The 21,192-nt window shown below is 44.9% G+C and overlaps 1 protein-coding gene across 2 annotated transcripts in view; it reads right to left on the bottom strand.

Moving 5' to 3' along the window:
* RAP1GAP (RAP1 GTPase activating protein) overlaps positions 1 to 21,192 on the bottom strand; it is an 870,529-nt gene that overhangs the window by 12,102 nt on the left and 837,235 nt on the right. The window contains exons 18-23 of one of the 2 annotated variants that reach the window (XM_086921674.1): positions 14,664 to 14,792; positions 14,083 to 14,160; positions 9,859 to 9,968; positions 8,978 to 9,091; positions 5,355 to 5,475; positions 2,480 to 2,582 (exon numbers count right to left, since the gene is read on the bottom strand). In XM_086921674.1, coding sequence (XP_086777800.1) covers positions 2,480 to 2,582; positions 5,355 to 5,475; positions 8,978 to 9,091; positions 9,859 to 9,968; positions 14,083 to 14,160; positions 14,664 to 14,792 — 655 coding nt within the window. The remainder of the gene's footprint in view (positions 1 to 2,479; positions 2,583 to 5,354; positions 5,476 to 8,977; positions 9,092 to 9,858; positions 9,969 to 14,082; positions 14,161 to 14,663; positions 14,793 to 21,192) is intronic. The other variant, XM_086921673.1, reaches the window with a different exon arrangement.

The raw sequence follows: 21,192 nt of genomic DNA, 5'->3' as shown, positions 1-21,192 counted from the left end.
GTCATGGAATGATGACAAACAGATGACCTATAGAGTGGAGACTTTCTGAAGAGCTTCAACCATTCAGCAAGGTCCAGACAGAATTGTCTGCTGAGGGCGGGTTGTTGTTTAAAGCTGATAAGTTAATTCCTCCAGGTGTTATTAAAGGTGACCTATTGAATATTAATCATGGTGGTAGCCTAGGTGTAACCATCATGAATAAAATACTTAGGAATCTTTATTAGTGGCCCAGAATGGGCACAGATGTGGAGAGGTTTGTTAGGAGCGGTGTGACTTGGGCATACAATGAGAAGGGCCTAAAGTATATTATGCCATGAAGGATGTTGCTAGTCCAGAGAAGGTGTGCGTCATGGCCAGCTTGGATTTCTTGGCACCATTTCATGTTCTTCTTAAGGTTCAAAGGCGTGTTATTGTTCTCATAGATCACCTATCCACATGGTTACAGGTGAATGTTTTGCATGAGACTAACGCTAAAACATTGATTACATTTCTCACTGATGTGTTCGCCAGAGAAGATTTTCATTCAGAGGAAATTTCAGACAATGGAGTGCAATTGGTCTCATTAGACATTCAAGACTTTTTGTGCGTTGCGGATATTAAACATAAGAGATGTACTCTTTATCACCCACAGAGTAATTTACAGGTTCAGAGGGGCTAATAGACTCTTGAGTGAGTGTGTCAGAGGAGAGATGATTGAGGGTGTAAATCTTGGAGATTCTGTTTGTGCAATGTTTTGGTTGTGCCACAACACTATTCATAGTGTTACAGATATATCACCATTTGTAGCTTTAAAAGCCAGAATTCCGCAAGATTTTCTTAGACCATCTTGGTTATGTAGGTTGCCTTAGATTTCAGTTTCGAACATGCGTAGTTAGAACTAGGGTTGGGCGGAACTCACAGAAAAACTGTGAGATTCTGCGGTATTCCACCAATGGATGGAAAATATGCAGCTCGCTTCTACAATTTAGCGCCAGCTGCATGAGCAACAGTGAAAATCAGTGCTACCACACCATGCATTGCGCAAGAGTGCACAGTCATTTGAGTTGATTTTGCTGAAGTTTGAGTAGAAAATCTACTCAAAAGGTGGCCCTCTGATCGCAACCGCTCGAGAATGCCAGTGAATGTCCATGTTTGTCCACACTAGGAGACGCCAAATCTCACTCTCGCTTTCCAGCTCGCATATTCCGGAACCTTGTTGGGAAAAAATTCCACCACGTAGCAATTGGTAGAGTTTGACCAGAACTCCACATTATGGAATAACATGGAGTGGCCAAAGTTCTGCCGATTCCGCAGGATCCCTAGTTTGGACTTTAGCTGTATTTGATCCAGAAATTCATCTTAGTCAAGACAAGAGCAAGAGCAAAGAAAGGTATGAAATCAAAAGAACCAAGGCTGTGTGCTTTCAAAAAGGTTATTGGGTTAGAGTGAGGTTGCCAGATTCAGAAATAACAAAAGGGAGAGTGAGATTTGGCTCACTGAGCCGTATGGAAGAAGTTAGAGGAATGCACCAAAATTATAAATATGAAATTCTGTTACCACACACTAAGCAACATTTTGTTGATTCAAACAAAAAGAACCCTGAAATATGAAAAGTTCACATAAACCAAAAGCCTCAATAAAAAAAATTGTGGAAGGCTCATGAATGAACAAATTATCCCCTTCCCTGCGCCCGCGAATTCTGGAGCGGCGCGGGAGGGGTAGGGGGTGGGCGTGGCGCTCACGTACTCATGACGGCTCCACGTCATCATGAGTCACGGGCGGCATGTGCTCATGACGGCGTGGAGCCGTCATGACCCCGCCCACTCACTAATTCGCCCGCACAGGCGGGGAATTAGTGCCACGTGCGAGTAGAGGCAGCGGCATGATGGCTCCACGCTGTCATAAGTACACGCTGCCTGTGACTAATGACAGCATGGAGCCGTCATGTGCACGCAACAGGTTAAACTCAACTGTAAAAAGAACTGATATACTATTTTTCCATTAATACGCTCCTGTAGTCCACTTATCGGTGGACCATGAATAATTATTTTGTGAAACAGCCGATAAACTTCAGACTAAGAGGGACAATAGCAACATCTCGTTGATTCAAACAAAAAGAACCCCTGAAACTTGAAAAGTTCTTATAAACCAGAAAGCCTCAATAAAAGAAATTTTGGAAGGCTCATGAATGAACTAGTTAACTCAAACGTAAAAAGGAACTGAGATGCTATTTTTCCATTAATACACTCCTGTAGTCCATTTGTCTGTGGAACATGAAGATCTCTTATGGGGAGCAGTCGATAAACTTCAGCCTAAGCGTGACTATAGTACTAAAATTATTATACTGCACATAAAACACGTTCTAAGAACACAGTTGGAAAGGAAGTTCTGTACATAGTTCAGACTCACCTAAATTGCCCTATTCTGGATAACAATTCCTTTGTATGTGATTAGCCAGTCTGCCAATAATAATAAGTGTTCTTTGGTCACAGTGACATACCTGGAGAGATCCCCTTGCTGGCGGTGCTCATACCGTCTTCCAACCAAGTGCTGTAGGCAAATGAATCCTGCTTGTGGGAGGTTCCAGACGATGAAAAGCTATCCTGCAAACAGGGAAGATAGGGATTCTGTAAGACAGCGAAGCATGATGAAGATTATGGGTGCTTTGAACACTTATATAAGGTAGAGGGAAAAGAACATGCTAGAATCCTATTTAATGTACCACAAAGAATAGATGTTATCCGTGGGGTTTCAGAGTATGAGGCATCATAGACTGCTATGTTGAGAGTGGAGCTGTTTATTCTTCAGCCAACAGTGTCAAATAAATCAATCAGTAATTTGTATAGAGCTACTTGTCACCCGTGAGGCTATCCAGTCACTGGCAGGGTACAGCTGATTAGCTGAATAGCCAGGTCATCAGGGACTTTCGGAGCTCTGGAAGAGATAGGAAGGTCCTTAGATGAAAGGGCAGCTTGTTCATGTTGTTGCTGCTAGGTAGGAAAAGGAGTGACCTCCACATCTGCTCTGTCAGATGCGGAGGTGAGGATTCAAGAAAGGAAGAGGAGCGGAGGTATTTGTGGGCGTGCAGACGTTGGTTCAAGTATGTGGGTCCGCAGTTGTGTAGCACAAAGTATGCATACACTTCTGATGGCCACAAGGATGCATCCCATGGGGAATTTCTGTCGAACATCCTTACCTCTGTCTTGTCTATGTTGAGCTTCAATCAGTTGTCCTTCATCCAGTTGGCAACATCTGTCATGCAGCTGAGGAAGTTGATCTTGGTAGTGTCTTTGGAGAGGGAGAGGATGAGTTGTGTGTCATCGGCGTAGAACATCATGTTGAGTCCTTGGGTTTTGGCGAGGCTGGCCAAAGGTGTCATATAAATGGGTTCGAAGGTGAAGGGGGGACGGTGGACTTTTTTCCTTTTTCTGGCGAGGAAATAGGTGATCCATCTGAGTGTGGATCCTTGGATGACTATATTGTGCAGCCTTGTGATGCGTGTGTAGTAGGAGACTGTATCGAAGGCTGCCGAGAGGTCTAGGAGGATCACAGCTGCAGTCTCTCCTCGGTCCAGTAGGGCTCAGATGTCAGTAGCTGCGATGAGGGTTGTCTTAATGCTGTGATTCCTGCAGAATATAATTGAGAGGAGCCAAGTAGGAGGTTCCATTACAGATATGAGGAGAGTTGTTGATTGATGGCTTTTTCTAGTACTTTGGCCAGGAATGGGAGCAGGGAGATTGGTCAGTGGTTACGTTTGCTGGGTTCTGCCGATGGGTTTTTTAGTAGGGCGTTGACTTATGCGTGTGTCCAGTCCTCAGGGAAGGTGGCGTGACAAACTACAAGGAAATCAGGGGAACTAAAGACAGGCTGGTTAACAGCCAATTACATGTTAATTATCTGATCTGTCTGTGTCTACCTCATCCCTATAGTCCTTCGTGAGGCACCAACCAGGGGGGAATTTTCAAGATTATACACCCTGCATGGAAATGATTTCAATATGTTTCCCAGAGGTTTTTGGCCTCCTGATGTGAATCCTGCATTAGGATTCATCAACTTTAAGTCATTACCGGTCTAAACACAACAGAAAATGTGAACAAAAAGTCACTTTACAGAATTTTTAAACAATTTAAGTAAATTAGAGGCACACAAGAAAGCAGCATTTCGTTTTGTGAATGACCTGTATAGAGACTTTACTTAAATTCCTTGCTGTGGGCAGAAGCCTGATTAAAATCTCTGTTGACAAACATCTCTTAAAAGCGAAAGCAGAATGCAGCCTGAAACAGGCTCCCAATCAAACATAACACGCAAAAGGGTTTAATATAACCTTTACATTTACATATGTTTTTTCAGTGCATGACTTTGATATCAGCATCAGATTGGGGATCTCTTTTGTGTTAAAAAATGTTGAACATTGGGAGGCTAGTTGAGATTTTTGATTAGTAAATTCTTCCCAAACTGAATTATGTTTTCTGTCTACTGTAGTTCTCGCATGACTATAAGAATAGGTTGGATCTGCCTAAGGTTTTTAAAGGTATTCTCAATGAAGTCGGATACTTGCTTGACAGCATTTCTGCCTTTCCTTTTCACTGTCAACCAGGGCTTTAAGTGGGCCGGGTCTCACCGGTGCTGAGCACCGGCAGTTTTTTAAAGGGGGCCTCGAAACAGGTCTCCATCAGGCTCTGTTTTGTGCCCATGCACAGGCAGTCCGTTTTTTCCCAGACTACAGTGACTGACAGCAGGCACATCGATGTGCGCATGCTCACACTGCTCACTAATCACTTGTGGAGAAGTTACGGCATGACGTCATGCCAGGTGAGCGTTTGAAGGCAAGGGAAATCCTTTATAGAGACTAATTTTCTCTATGGATTTCCCTTCTCTTTTCGAAACACAGGAGCAGCAACATTGTTGAGGTGTCACCAGGGCTTTAAGTGGAAGCTTTTTCAATATTATCTACAAGCCATATTTGCTGCTTATTTATCTTATGCAACTAACACCCATTGACAAAGCCAATAGTCCTGACTTGCTGTAGGTATGATGTTACTTGTTGTATCATATATCTGGATGCAGTGACCGAAACAACAAAATACAAGTCTGGCGGCACACTATGCCAAGCACAGGTTTTTAGCTTAGGTGTTTTAAGCCACGCCCTTAATTACATTGGCCCTTTGAGAGACCCCCCCACAGTTTTTTCATCCCACTTAAAGCCCTGCTGCCAACCCTCATGCCAGTGATGACTCTACTGGTTTTTAATCATCCCTCGCTCGCTCCATCAATGACCCTCATCACTGTTGCATATTCCCACCTGAGAGCCCCTTCTGTATAGAAACAGAGACCCTTCCTCTCCATGGTAACCCCGAAAAAGAGTCTGTCTTTACCAGTCCCGTGTCTTCGTCATCTAGGCCAGCGTTCTCTTCCACTACACTGGCAAAGCTGCTGGCACTGGACGAGGAGCGGGAGAAATCTGGCGGGGCTTCGTGCCGTGGCACAGACTCCGCTCTAGGCAAGAAGAACAAAGAACCACTCAAGAAAAGGCCAAACCAACTTCGCATATCAATGAATTCTAAGGGATGCTGGAAGAAAGGCGCAGAAACCAGGAATCATTGAGAGCAGATACATCTTTGAACATAAAGTAAAGGGGCCAGTTCCAGCTCATAAAACATGTACTGAAGTGTGTGTCGTTTAATGCTCAGTGTTGGGCTGCCACGCACAGGACAGACAGCCTAAAGCCTGCCGTTGAAAGGGGAAAAGAGTGCAGTAGTGACATCTAGCGGCTAAATGATGAATGGAACTAAGAAGTCCTGGAAATCCAATCAGGCGAACTGCACTGCCTCAAAAAGGTCAAAGGCCACAAAGGACTTCTGAACAGCATGCACGTTGTCACCCTGCACTATTTGATAATGCTGATTTAAAATGTTCAAGTATCGCAGAAACACCATCTAACCCCTTTATTCGGTCTCGTAATTTGTTTCTATATATCACCATAAGCTCCTCAATGGTTTGCTTTCACTTCCTTCCGTTTCTAGGAGTAAGCTACACCTTGATGCGGAATGACTTTTCCTTATGAAAGATTAGCTTGGATAATATTTTACTAATGAACAAGCTGCATGAGTTTACATGCAAAAGTGCATAATTTACATAATGGTGTGGGTTAGTGTCAATGGTGCTTTACTCTGTGGCAGGGAGGCATTCCATGGGTGGACCGTGGGTGTTCCCACCTGCCCACCCAAGGATTCGGGACATTCCCTGATTTACCATTAGTGGTGGAACTGGGAATGCGTCAAAATGCCACGCCTCCCCAGGTGAGGCGTAACAATGAGAAATATCTTTATTTCTACTCTTTGTTTCCTCTTCCTACATGTGGTCCATTGTGCAGCACACACAGAAAGAGGAAAATGCCTCTCAGGATTGTTTTTGAGCAGGAAGGAGAAACTTCCTGCACAAAACCAATCCTTCCTACAGTGCAGGCACCCTTGCAACATGACGCATGAGTGCCTGCGTTGGCGCTAGGCAGCCACAAGTGCGCCAACAGTAGGAAAGGACAGGAAAGTGCTGTATAATGTAGCTTTTGCTACCCTTTCCCTTTCATGCAGTACAGCACAGCAAGGCGGCTTGCTGCGTTGCGTGAAAGATTGATAAATATGTCCCCCCTTGCTTGAAGACTGCCAGATCGCAAACATTTACATACAGAAAATAGGGCATTAAGAGTGGATGGATGAATTTCACTCTACAGTTTAAGCATTCAGGGTGTGTTTGCCCAGTCTATGGCAACTTTACCAGTTTAATGGGAGGAACAACGCAATAAAATCAAGAAACAAGAGGTCAGTATTCACAGAAAAATGGTTGCCTGTAAAAGATCTTGGTCTGCAGGTGCATTCTACGTTTGCATGGGCTCAGTAAAGACTAAAATAAAGAACTAGTATCTCATTTAAAGGGTTTAAAAGCTGTATATGCCCTGTGGTCAACTCAACCACGCTCTTTTATCCAAAGATGGTAACATTTTGAGTACCATGCCACAGATCCGAAGCTCACACAACAACCAGACTTGATGGCCCCCACCTAGAGCTAGCACTTTTACACTGTCCAACAGAAAATGAAAACTTAAACATCCCATAGTCTCTGGCCCTTGAGCTCCTAGAGTAAAATAAGTCATGATCATGTGTCATGCAGTCTTCCACGCTTGCTGTACGCATTCCAATGTGAGAACACATCTCCAACTGCCAAGAGCATAGGAAACTCACAGAGTAGCCTTCGAGACATCCCATGATGAAGTCTTAGGTTCTGCACCCACAACCTTCACATGATTCTAAATTCTGCCACGAGGAAACCACAAACTCTCACTCCAGGTCAGACCTAGTTCCTGTAACCCTCTCCCATTTCCTCCTATCTTCTGTCTCCCTCCTTGCCTCTTCTTACCCACTTTGCCTCTTGTATGCTCACATTCCTGTTCCATCAAGCAGACATCTAAAGTTTGTCATCCAAGCCGCGCCATTACTGCATCACTTGGTGAGGTGCAAGCCTTTTGGGGATGTTCATTCTTTCATAAGAGCCCTCTCTCATCCCAGCTTCCATTTTCCCGCTTTTTGTCCATCCAGGTCCTTCCATTGCACTTTTCATTCAGAATGAGCAATGAAATGGGAAGTAGGAGGAAGAAGAGAGCGAAGGAGAGTGGGTGGGGGAACGAGTGAGTAGGGGCCATATGTAGGAAGCCTAATTGCGCTCGCAAATGCTGAAATTCGCAGAATCTCAGCATTTGCGATTGCAATTAGGGCAGTGTGCTATGTAGTACACAAAAACCCACATGCAAAATAAGGAATCGTAAAATTTGCGATTCCTTATTTTGCTATTGCATTTAAGGAATCGCAAATTGCGATTCCTTATATGCAATGTAGAAAGCACCGAAGTTGTGTAAATTTTGGCTTACAGAATCGCAAAATACCACCAACTTCAGGTTGGTGGTATTTTGCAATTTCTTTGAAAAATGCACTTTTTGGCATTTTTCAAAGTGCATTGTGGGTCACATACATGCCCTTAGGGCATGTATGCGGGCCACATGTGCACACATGTTAATTTCAGGGGTGCAAAAGGGTGTGCTATTGACACCCTTACAATCCTGAAATTGCATTCTCAATTTGCGATTCTCTAATTGAGAATCGCAAATTGAGAATGTCTTCCCATTCATTCCTATGGGCCTTCTAGCCAGCCCATAGGAAGGAATGAGAAGGTATGCCTTATTTGTGAATCTCAATTTCAAATTCGCAAATATGGAATAAATGGGATTCGCAAAAAAAATGTGCTAATCCTACCTACATTTCGTTTTGCGATTCTCTAATTGTGATTCCCTAAAAATCGCAATTTGAGAATCGCAAAACGAAAATTACCTACATATGCCCCCAAGTACTTGTTTTAGCATATATTACCAGTTTGCTTTCAATAATCAAAGCAGAAGCACGTTTAGTATAAAGATTAACAACATGATTGCCCAGTTGATGATGACATAATCTACCCTAAAACAATAACACGAAACACCATAAACGACTGTAACACATGCCTGTGTACTGCACCCCACACACTGCACCGTCATGCACCGCTTCTCATGCCATAATCTACTGTAACACCATATTATTCTTACCATAATCTACTTTAACGCTGTAATTTAGCCAAATATATATCACCATAATGTATTATGTCATAGTCCATTCTAAACCATGTCCCTTTCTACCATAACACCATTATCTACTCTAGCACAATGACCTGCCATAACATGTAATGCCATCATCCACCTAAATGCATATGCATACCCCCACAGAATAACCTCACAGATAACACCATAAGCAACATTAAAACTCTAGTCTGCTTTAACACGTAAAACCATGATATGTCCCAATCCCTTAACCTATTTTCAAATGTAACATATTACAATAATGCATAACACTGTGACATACCCTCTTTTACCCGGTGCACATGACCGGCTTGCGGTCCATCTGTGAGTGGAACTCACCTATCCTTTGTCGTGGGAAGTTCAGGTGAGCTCTGATTGGATGAATTCTCTGACTTTGGCTCATGCGAGACACGTCGGCTGTCAGGGGTCTTCGGGAGGCCAGTTGGGCTTTCTCTGTGGTATAGAGAAGAGAGGAACAATTGACTGTTATCTAGTTATCTAGTTCCAATCAAGGGAACAATACATGTCTATTGTTTTAAGGGAATACTCAACACCCCTTGATATCGGACACTTTTGACAGCATATGCAACCTACTCTTAACTGTTCCTGCAGGTACCATGTCTGCAGAGAATCCATACCAAGATTTACTGTTTCCCTGGCAGTGATCAGATCCCTGCCCATCCATCTTTAATTCACACATGTCCCGTCTGTTGTCTTCTTGTGAAACAGAACACCCACCTCACCTTGATGTAAGCCCATAAAATACTCATGCAGCAGGAGTTCCCCTCAATCTCGCATTCTTTTATGGAAACAGTCCATGTAATTGTGAGTTATCCAGTCTGATTCTTCTTCATTTTAAATGTGTTTTTGTATATAAGACACCCAAACCCAAACCAATTATTATCAATGGGACATGTAGTGTTGTAATATGGGAAATGTAGACTTGTAACAGACTTCTCTTAGTTATGTGCCTCTTGTAGTCATGTGCCTCCTGCAGTCATGTTCCTTTTGCTGGCTTCCCATTGAAAGCCCAGTTTCTACTTCTGCCTCTATTCTATGAGAAAATCCATCAATATATTTCTTTAGGGTGGAGGGCACTTTGTATGTTGTACATTGTCATGGGGAATCCACATAAATAATAATATTAATAATACAGTGCATGTTTTTTTGCTGTGTAAGGCCTTCCACCTCCACCTTCGCTTCATCGCCCAGACTCTCACCTTTTCTCTTGCACCTCCTGGATATTCTCGATGCCGATGGCGCTGCTCCGCCGCGAACTGAAAGGGCCCGATTTCTTTCTTGTTGGGCTCTTTCCTGGAACAATCAGCGACTGGGAAAGATGAAATTCCTTTAACAAGATTTAGAAATGTCACAAGAGCAGGCAGAGTCAGTCAGATTGGATTCAAGGAAAAATTGAAAATTTCCAGCAGACTTGCAGGGTTCTGCAAGGTCAGAAGTTTATAGGAAGACATGTGAAGGTTTCTGATAGGCCCTTATGACCGATAAGAGAACCCAACATGTTGGTACATCTCCTGTTTTCATATGGATAGGTCTGCCTCTGACAATAGGAGGTGGGGGAGGAAAAATGGTTCATTTCTGGTGGCTGCATTGTCCTCTTCAACCCCCTGACCAGTGGTTTGGATAGTAAAAAGAGGTGTAGGCTCGCTCTTGTAACCAGCGCAGCCGGTCCATTGGGGTTGAGGGGCCATGCCCCCCCACACATTTTTCCCCTCATGAACTGTGTCTGTCAGGCTGAACAAAGGTCAGCCTGGCAGACACTGTTCATTTTCAGGTCAGGCAGCCAGGAGCTCCTGGCTGCCTGAGCTGAACTGTGCTGGGCTGAGGAAGTCACAGCTCCTGTGGACGTGTCCTCCTCAGCTCAGCAAAGCTCCCTGAGGCCCTCCCCTAAGTGACGAGGGGTACCATCACTATTTGCCTTGCCCCTGGGTGCTTCTGTTTTAAGCCCTGAAACACCCAGGATCAATCAGTGACATTTCATCACAGAGTGGGGTGGGGTTAGCAGTCTCACTGACCCCATCCCACCCTGTGATGATGTTGGGACTGCTGCCTTCCCTGACCCTAGGTCAGCCAATGAGGGAAGGCAGCAGTCGCAAGCCTCCTGGACCTCCGTAGCAGAGCTGAAAGGTAATTGTGTTCGTTTTTTAAATTAATGTTTGGTGCATGCGTGTATGTATGAATGTTTGGTAATGAGTCTTGATCATGGATGTGTTTGTGTGTGCATGTGTGTGAATGCATGGCTGTGAATGTGTATGTGTATGTGTGCGTGTGTTTCATTCGCCCCCCTCCCTGCTAAACTTACCAGCTGCCCCTGATTGTAACCAACACTGCAACATTAATCAACTCTTCACATTTAGATTCATTTATAGTGTAGATTTAGGCCCGTGTTGGGTTTATGTAACTTTTTTTTAACAGAGATTGGGTGCAAATTCTACTGCTGGAATTAACAATCCAATGCAAATCGTGATTTGTGTTGAATTATAACCCAAAGTATCCCAACGCACTTGTGTTACTTTGAGTCAAGTGGGCATTCCATGGGTGGTGCATGCGAGTTGCCATGCAAGCATCTCACCGTGGCAGGCATAATGAGGAGAAATGTTTTCATTTCCCCTTCTTTGTTCCTCTTTGCACAATGGTTGCATCCTACAGCACACATACAAAGAGTAAAACCCCTTAAAGCTTAGTTTATGTACAGGAAGTGACTCCTTGCACAGAAATATGCCGATCAAAACGCAGACACCATTGCACTATGGTGGAAGGTGGTGCAAGGGTGTGTGGGTTGTGCATGATGGCCAAAAGTGTGCGCCAGTGCAGGCAGAGAGTAGAACTGCACCACTTCTTTGCAGATATGTTGCAGTTCTGCTCTGTGGCATTCATGCAATGCAGAGCAGCAACTTTACTTGCTGCACTGAATTGTGTAAACCCTTTCTAAATCTGATACTTAGTGCTTGTGATTGTTTCTAAATTGACAGCAATTAGCTGGACATCCCCTAGTGCAGCATAAGCTTGTTCACTGTTCTAAGGGGTACATCAAATCTACTAAATCTGCTCAGGAAGGTCTCACACTCAAATACTTCAATCATAGGAACTTCAGCAACTGGTCAAGGTCTCTACCAAGCCTTAGATCACATTTACGTCCTGAAGTTTCAACCTAACCAAATTATCAACACACTGTTCTCTCATTTGAACATACCTCTAACCATTCCACAACCTCCTTTAACAATCCTTCAATGACAGGTAGCAGCACCAACAATAGCCATGCGTTGGAACACAGCCCCAAATAAAATGCAAAGGCTCTGTAACAAACCAATCACCTCTTCCAGAACATTTTCAGTGCTAACCCTACAAGTCTCCAGAAGATATAGGAAACTCCTTAAACCTACAAATTGTAGATGCTGACATCTGCAGAGCAGAGCAACCACCAACAAAAACACAATTGCTAGTCCAATCACTCGCATATCCCCCCCACACAAAAACAGCTGCCAATAATAGGTCAGTAATCATGTCTATATTGAAAGAACACAAGACCATTCTTACAATACACCACAATTACATCTTCTTGTCAAAGAATGACAACTTTACCTTCAAAATCTCAATGCTACTAATACTAACCAAATAGCCACTCAAAATGAGACAACAGTCCATAAACAACAATGTGACCATTTGATCTTTTACAACAGTAAATGAATGACGTCTCATCAGTGAACTTTCAAATCTCTCTATTTAAAGAAATCACAACAGTCAGTTAAACCTTTAATACCACTGCACAGCCCTCCTTCGCCGCCAATAAAATGAAGCAAGCAAATTCAAACCAAGCTAAAAACCCCCACCAGGGAATATTTACAAGCCTAAACAACAGCTGCCGACAAAAACTCCACCCTTTGATCCAGCTATTGTAATCAGCTATATCTGTTATCAATCTCCCATTTCCATCCATGAACTGAGATGGCAAAGATGTGAAAAACTAAGGGGCATATTTATCAAGGTTCTGCTTTGCTCTTGCGCCCTTGAAGGGGGTGCAAGGGTGATGCAAAACCTAAATGAGATCGATCAAGCCATGCAAGGTCACTTTGCGTATCCCTGAGTGGCTTCATAAATCTAGAGTAACCAAGGCAGCGCAAATCGCTGCCCTGCGTTACTCTGCGGCATAGGGGCATGCCATGAGAGGAGCATGGATGTTCTCATGCACCCACCCATGGATTCTGACACATTTCCAGATTTACCAACATTGGTAGACCTGGGCATGCATCAGAAATGTCCGCCTCCCCACCAGAGGCGCAACAAGGAGGACTATCTTTCTTTCTCCCCATTGTTTCCTCTTTCTAAGTGTGCTGCTTTTATAGGAATGACAAAAATGCGTCTGAAGATTGTTTTTGTGCTGAAAATTGTTCCTTTCTGCACAGAAACAATTCTGCCCGCAAAGCAGGCATCCTTGCAACATGACGCAAGGGTATCTGCATTGGCGCTAGGCAGCCAAAAGTGAGCCAGCGCTGTAAAAAGGACAGGAATGCACAGTATAATGGTAAATACTGCACATTCTTGCCCTACCCTTTCATGCAGTCCATTTTGCAGCACACTTAGAAAGGGGAGAATGCCTCTGAAGATTATTTTTGTGCAGTAAGGAACACCTTCCTGCATAAAAACAATCCTGCTTGCAATGCAGATACCCTTGCAACATGATGCACGTGTGTCTTCATTGGCGCTGGGCAGCCAAAAGTGTGCCAGCACTAGGAAAGGACAGGAATGCACTGTATAATGGTAAATACGGCGCATTTCTGCGCTTTCCCTTTCACGCAGAGCAGCAAGGTGGCTTGCTGCGTTGCGGGAATCTTTTACGAATACGGTCCTAAATTTTGCAAAGGGAAGGTGAGGATTTGAAAAGGGGAAGGGATGTGATCAGGAATTAGGGACATGGATACCAAAAGGGGTTGTAGGACACAGATATGAATTGTGATTGTGGAGGGAGTACTGGAGTGAACAGAAAATCAGGATATGAATGTGAAAAAAAGGATTGTGGAGGACACAGGTGTGAAAAATTATTGTAGGTGGTATTGAAGGAAATAACTGCTTCTATTCTAATTTTAGGCATATTGCCAGTTAATGGTGTTTAGAGACTATGGAATGGTATACACTGTTTTGAACAGTAATTGTGTGGGTTTTTGTGGTGACAATAAAGTGTAGGACCTAGCTGGTAGGGAAGGATTATTGGAATGGCTATTAAGGGTTTATTCTTGAAGCTAATGCCAATATGCGCAGTGGCATCATACTTTTGATTCAGAAATCGTAAGCATTTTTGACTCTCCCACCACCATGAATGGAAAAGTCCCAAGATTCTGCAATACATGAAAAGCAAACAATGTCATGCAAAGCAGTATGTGATTGAACATGAAAAGGGGAGGTAGAGAGAGACAAAGAAAGATATCAACCTCTTCTATCGTTCCTATCCCTATGGCGCTGCCACGACGTCCGTGCCGGTTTGGTGGTTTCCCTGGCACAAGCAATGACTGCCAAGCAATGCGAAGAAACGGCAAAGAGAGTGAGTGAGACAGTCAGACAGCCAGGGACCAAAATAAAGAAAGGAAGGGGAAGAGGGAAAAAAGAAGAGAAAGGTCATGCACAATTTACAGAAGTTACTGATGAACTGTTAGCAGCTTTTCAGACAGACAGCTTTATGTTGTGTTGGTTTCTCAACAAGTCTATAATGTGAGGGGCTGCAGTTGTAGACCCATAGGTACACCAATACACCTGATTATAGCGGTGAGGTACCACAATTTGTTTGAAAGATGTGATGGGGGGTACAGTAAGGGTATGAGAAAGATATATTTTAAGGATGATAATTTGGTAATTTGATAATCACCCACTGCATGATGAAGAGGCCTTATCTACAACCCATTGTATGAAACAAAGTGGACTATGTCCCACTAGCCTCCTTTCTAAAGGTGGGCTGTCTGCGTTTCCCCCCAGTGTTTATGACCCAATAAACCCTGACAATATCAGTGATACTCACTATGCCAGGTGTCTTGGGAGCCTCTGGGTTGTTATGGCTGAAGCTCCCACTCTGACTGGTGGATACCATGTTCTTTTTGTTGCTTAGACCCACGGCGTCCATTGACTGGCTGCGGCTGCGGATCACACGCTGCAAGTGATAAGAAGCAGAGGTCTCATTATTGAAACACAGGGTGTCAGAGTCCAGACAACATCAGCAGGTTGGGAATGGATTCATAAAGGAGAAGAGCCTGTGGCCAATGAAGGGTTGAAGAGCTCTTAGCCTATCTTCCAACTCCATATTAATGACAGTCTTCAACAGTGGGTGCCTGAGACTCTGCCACTTCACTTCCACTCATATGACAGAAGGATGATTACGCTGGACAAGTATTGATCTGCATGGAATATACAACATGCCCATCATTACCACGCCACCACCGGTGTAACAGAGAATCAAGGAATCATAGCTTCAAGGATCCAGCTTTGGACAGGGGTGACCCCACCTGTCTGTTGGTCTAAATGCCTTTTCAGTCTGTCCACCTGCCATTAAATATTATGCCATATCGCTTGTAGCTTCCATAGGTGATCTAATGCACAACAACACAGTGGAATGTGTCTCTGCAACCCAAACCACCACACATGCAGAGAGCCCCAAAGGGATTATCTATGACATATCTGACTCACTCAGGAAAGACTAAAGTTTATGTTCCCACTCTCTGAAACAACATTGCAGAGAACCCCCGCAAAATGTATCCCCCACAATTACTTAGGCCAATGGGAACATTAAAATGTCCTTCCAACCCACAAGGAAACCCTCCCTGTGGAAAACCCAGAATTGATGTCCTGAGTCCTCCCACTGGTGTGCAATGTGCCAAGTGGCTAAGTAAAGGGCAATTGTTTCACTTTACATATCCACTGAACGTTTTAGGAAACGCATGTGCTCTTGAAAATGGAGACCCCCTACTGTGATAAGACTCAACAGAAGAACTTTAAAACCACCTCCACCTCATGTAGGTATGCATGGTATGTCACAATTCCACCCCATCTCCTTTGGAAGGCAAACACAGTGAAAAAACAACATACAATACAACATCACTCTCATTATATTTTGCGAAGCGCCTTGGGACCCTACGGGTAAGTAGTGCGCTATATAAATGCCTATACATACATACATACATACATACATACATACATAGCCTGCCCAATTGCAACTCTACAGATGACACTCCATGGTCACCTGTAGAGGGCAGACACATAAATCTACAAGGAAAAGTGCTAAGGGACCAGGTGATTGATGGACTTTTGCTATGTAGTAATCATTTAACATACCACTACAATTAGTTTGTCATCTGACCAGTGCAAAATATCCTTCCATGGATGAGTCAATTAACTCCTCATTCACATCTGCCATCTCACTTATGATGGATAGCAACTTTCCTGACTGACTCATGGTAGCATGGCTCTACATTCAGGGCATGCCCCTTTCTGGATACTGGTAAGCTGTTTTTTTGGGCGGCTGTCATTGCCTGAAGTGACTGGTCTCCATAACCACTTGCCCTCTACCTCCTTATTGCTTTAGAAGCTGGGAGGTAAGGTGGAAAGGGGGTAAAAAGCCAACTTTATATTAAATTCTACCTGGGACCTAGTACAGCTTTCCCCACTCTGTGTACTGGCTGTCTCAGAAGATGCATTCGCCGGACCTGGTGAGGGAGGAATGGGAGACGGAGGGACCATATGAAACAGATCATTCAGGATGTGTGGCCATCAACAACTGTGGCCTTTTCACCTTCCTAATGCACCAACTGACAACTCAAATCTAGCTGTTAAGAACAGGACAATGAAACCTGGGCCCAGATTTATCAATATTTGGTGCAATGCAGCAAGACAACTTGTTGTGCTGCGTCAAATGGAGAGAGCAGCAATGCACCATGATTACTAACATATGGCACATACCTGCTCTCTCTGCCCTGGTGCACTTGTGACTGCCAAGCACCAATGCAGGCTTCTTTGCACCAGGATGCAAGGGTGCCTGAGTTACAGACAGCATTGTTTTTGTGCAGGAAGAGGTACCTTCCGGCACAAAAACAATCATCAGAGGCTTTTTCCTCTTTCAGAATGCAGCAAATGCAGAAAGAGGAAATGACGAGAAGAAATATGTCTATTACCCCCCACCTGGGAAAGCACAGCATTTGGAAGCATTGTCAGGTTAACTAGTCTTGGTGACTCGGGCAATGGGCCAAAATCCATGTGTGGATGAGTGGGAACGCCCACGCTCCACCCATGGAACGCCTTCCCAATGCTGAGGCATGCAAGGAAGCGACTTGCACTGCCATGCGTTAATCCAGATTTACTATGCCACACAGAGCCACGCAAGGTGGCTCAGCACGGCATAGTAAATTCGACTTAAGGGCTTGCATTTCCTTGCATCTCCTTGCATCATGATGCATGACCCAAGGGCAATGCAAGCTCTCGATAAATATGGCCCCTGCTTTTTTATTTATTTTTTACCAGAAACGTTCTTGGATTTGGAATAAACTCCCTGGCATGTGATTCTTGTAAATTGTAGTATCAACAGACAGGACCAACTCCAGGGATTAGGATGGAACTAGCGGGCAGATTTACGTTCCCTGGTGCATCCATGCAAATCAGCAGGGATGTGCCAGAAAACATGTGTGACGCAAGTTTACCCATGCCCCAACCACAGATGCGCCGCATTTACAATGGGGCGCATCATGGTGCAAGGATAAACAGATGCGTGTTGCATCTGCCAGCGTAAGGTTGGTGCAGTGCTGGAGTTGTGTCGCGGTTGCGATGCAACTCCAGCACTGTTCCAACCTGGCCTATCCTCAACAAGGTGTGTCACTCCTTACACCTACTACAAGCAGGCGCAAGGTTTTGACACAGCGGCATCAGAAAAGTGACTGAGTGAAATCTTGTAGATTTCACTTGCGCCGGAACACCTACCCTGCGCCGGAACGCCCACATGAAACATGACGCAGGTTTCATGTGGCGCAGGGCTTTACAACGTGACGCATGGTTTATGCCACCGCTGCATCACAAACGTGATACAACGGTGGTGCACGGGGCTCGTAAATCTGCCCCAACATATGTCCGAGCAGTGTTTTTTTCCTTGTCATCCATGACGTTCCAATGAAGGATAATCGTAATTCTCAGCTGAAACTCTCCCTTTCCAGCACCTGCTGGTCTTCGGAGGATTAACCCACAATGCACTCTAAGGCACAGATAGCTCTGTATGTACAGGATTTGTTTCATTATGATCCTAAAGCCCTTGTGTACAGACACTGACAGATTAGAAGCAGACAGAAAGCTGCAGCCAGACAGCGTAGGCTGTTCCGGTGTCCTTCAGAGCAGTGCATTGTACTAGACGGTGATAGAGTGCCTGGACTATGCTTGTGTGGCCTCCAATAGATTTTGGTCACTGTGCATAATACATTTCACTTTAACGTCCTTTCAAGTATCCCACCCTTCAAGGATTCACAGGTTACGATTACTAAATGAGAAAGATTTATAGCCAGATTTAGAGTTTGGTGGATAGATTATGTCATAATGTGACGGAAATCCTGTCCAGGGGCGGCTCTACGCTCATGGAGGCCCTGGGCAGGGAGCGTAGGTAGGGGGCCCCGGAAGAGGGGGTCCAGGCGGGGCGGAGCACGGAGGCCAGTGAAGAGGGACGGGAGTCAGTGGAAGTGGAACAGAGCCAGAGGCCACCAAATCTCTGCCAGGGGCCGCCACACAAATATGTATCCATCCTCAGAGGATTATTATATTAAGGATATATATTGGCGTGGTGGCCCCTGGGATTTGGTGGCCCTGTGCAGGTGCACAGCTTGCACATGCCTAAGGCCGACCCTGTCCTGTCTTCATTAATACAAGTGCTGTAAAATATGATCAGGGCCACTGAAATGATGCGATGGTGTGGCTGCAGTGATTTTCGCTTAATTATAGATTTGCTGCATTTGCCACATTATCCATCCTCCGCTGCAATAATCTGCAGATTTTAACAAAACCAAATATTGCTTCTAGCTCAAACAGTTACAAAATATTTAAAAAAAACGCTGCAGCACATGTTGCCGCACAGTGCAAGACCTTTTGCAAATGTTGACTGGTCACCTTGCTGTTGCTTATTGCTATATTTGGTTATTAAACCAGGACAAATGAGGTGCACCCAAGTAATACTACTCAAAAATGTGCCACATTATGCCACATAATATGCCGTATCTTGCCGCATCATTTGCGCAACCCTGCAGCACAATGTGGCCATCTCCTGCAGTATAAGTCCAGTGGCCCTGGATATAATGCACTTGTGATAAGATGGCTGCATTGTCTGTCACACTTGATTCTAAATCAGGCCCAGTGGCATAGCTAGTAGTTGGGAGTGGGTGGGGGGAGAGCGGGGGGGGGGGGGCAATCTGCCCCGGTGGCACTTTTTTAGGGTAACGAGGTAAGTTTTGTCTTTCGCCTCCCCCCTGCTTGTTGTCATCTGTCGCCAGCCCCTTCCCCCGCTCTTACCTGCACCCGCCGTCACTGGCCAAACTCAGGGATTGCCGTGGGAGGCAAAAGCTCTAGCTACACTACTGAGCACATCTGCAGTTAGTAACTGTGCTGGTGATGCAGTATACAATCTATGATTGGTCCAGTGACAGTGATTTTGGAGCTGACACTTGGAAACAGAAAGTTGGAAGCTGACAAAGAAGATGAGAGGCATCCCGTCAATGGTTCCTCTAAAGAGAAACATTATCGTAGTCTTCTGTGCAGTTAAACTCAACATATTGTAATTGTTTTCGATCTTTTCCCTGCTACTTGGGGAGAAGCCTGTCTCTACCTCCCATATAATGTTAGAGTGGGTGCGAGTTTTGGGTAGTGAGGGTATTTCTAGGATTAATGGTAGGTGTGGGTTTTTTTCAGGGATGCGCCATATTAACAACAACACGGCACACGCCTGTGCTCACCCCTGCGCTAAAAAAGCTTCCTAATGGCAATGCAAGGATGTGTCGCAAGGATGATTGCGAAGGTGCAGGAAGGATTAAGTTCCTGCACATAAACACAATTTAATTGTGTTTTGCACCTTTCATTCATGCTACAGAATGCAGCACACATAGAAAGAGCACACAACAAGGAGAAATATAAGTATTTCTCTTTATTGTGCCATATTGAAGCCTCCTTTTGAAAGGCATTCGTTTTTGCCACTGCCTCAGATTTACAGATCCGTATAAATCTGGAGCAGCATCAAATAGCCATGGGTATTGTTAGGAATGCTCACAGCAACAACCATTCCACGCCCCTTTGCCGCAGAAAACTGCGCTGTAGAGGACCATATTTACAAGGTTGTGTTAAGCCACACAAAGTGGCTTAGCGTGGCCGTGTAAATATGGGCTAGCATGGGCTAAATTGGGTCCAAAGGCTGGAGCCCAGAGGCTGTCCTTGGACTGGACACCAATGCACGATCTGTGCTGAAGGTCTGTGGTGGCCACTGGAGGGTGGTTCTTATAGTACAAGGGGCTTTTGTTTGGTGCTATTGCACTGCTCGTGCTTGCGACTGATGGTTGCTGAGGTACAGTTCTTAGAGGCAGGTGCAGACACTTTGGTGCTAGGGACTGGTGCAGGACTAGTACTCGATAGTGGCGCCGGATCTGTACCTAGTGCTGGAGGCTGTTTCGTCAACTGTGTTCATCACTTTGGGCGAGTGAAGGGGCATTGCTTGGTGCCAGCTGCTGGTGCAGGTTCGTGCAGGTTCGTGCCTGGGTTTGGAGAATGGTGAAGGGATCATGCTTAGCTGGAAGTTGGTGCAACAAATTCTTATGGCCTTGGTGGCCTTCAGAGGACCTGCTTTTGAGGCTGGTGCATGATCCTTGCTGGCAATGCTGAACAAATAAATGGACGGCCCCTGCAGAAACCCGGCAAGGCCCTAAAAAAATAATAATACCTTCCTCAAAAAGGTTTTATTTCTTGGAGTTAAACAGACCACTACAAAAGGCTAAAAAGCAATCCGAACATTAATGCATCACCTTTTGCAAAAAGAATATTTCAGTTTTCTCAAATAATCGAAATGGCATTTGTGCAAAATTGGTGTCAAACCAGTGGCGGCCGGCATAGTTCGTGGGTGGCTGGGCGGGTGTGGCCATGCCCGTGGGGAGGGACGGTGGGCAATTAAAAAAGTATATATATTTAAAAACACTTACCTTATCGCGCTGGGTCCTGTGTCTTCTCTCCTCGTTAGAGAGGGACAGGAAGTACAGCCAGGCTCCCCTGACCAATCACAGCGCTGCAATGCAGCATTGTAATTGGTTTTGAGCGTACTGGTTCGACGCTCAACCTGGAAATGGGGGCCTGGGTTTGTTCTCCATGCAGGCTGTAATGCAGCCTGCATCAAGAATGTGGAAAGTGCGCATGACTGGTTGGGGCAACCAGAGAGGGCCGACCAAACAGTCATTGCGCACATTAGAGTGGGCAAATCACTACCTCCCTGCCCTACACCATGAGCAAAGCAGCCCCGCCCACCCGCCCGCCTGCAAGGAGGCATGACACATGAA

Source organism: Lissotriton vulgaris, chromosome 5 (genome assembly GCF_964263255.1).
Source record: "Lissotriton vulgaris chromosome 5, aLisVul1.2, whole genome shotgun sequence".
In the NCBI taxonomy this organism is placed as follows: Eukaryota; Metazoa; Chordata; class Amphibia; order Caudata; family Salamandridae; genus Lissotriton; species Lissotriton vulgaris.
The sequence above is the reverse complement of the archived record's forward strand: the minus strand, read 5'-3'. Positions and strand labels throughout refer to the sequence as shown.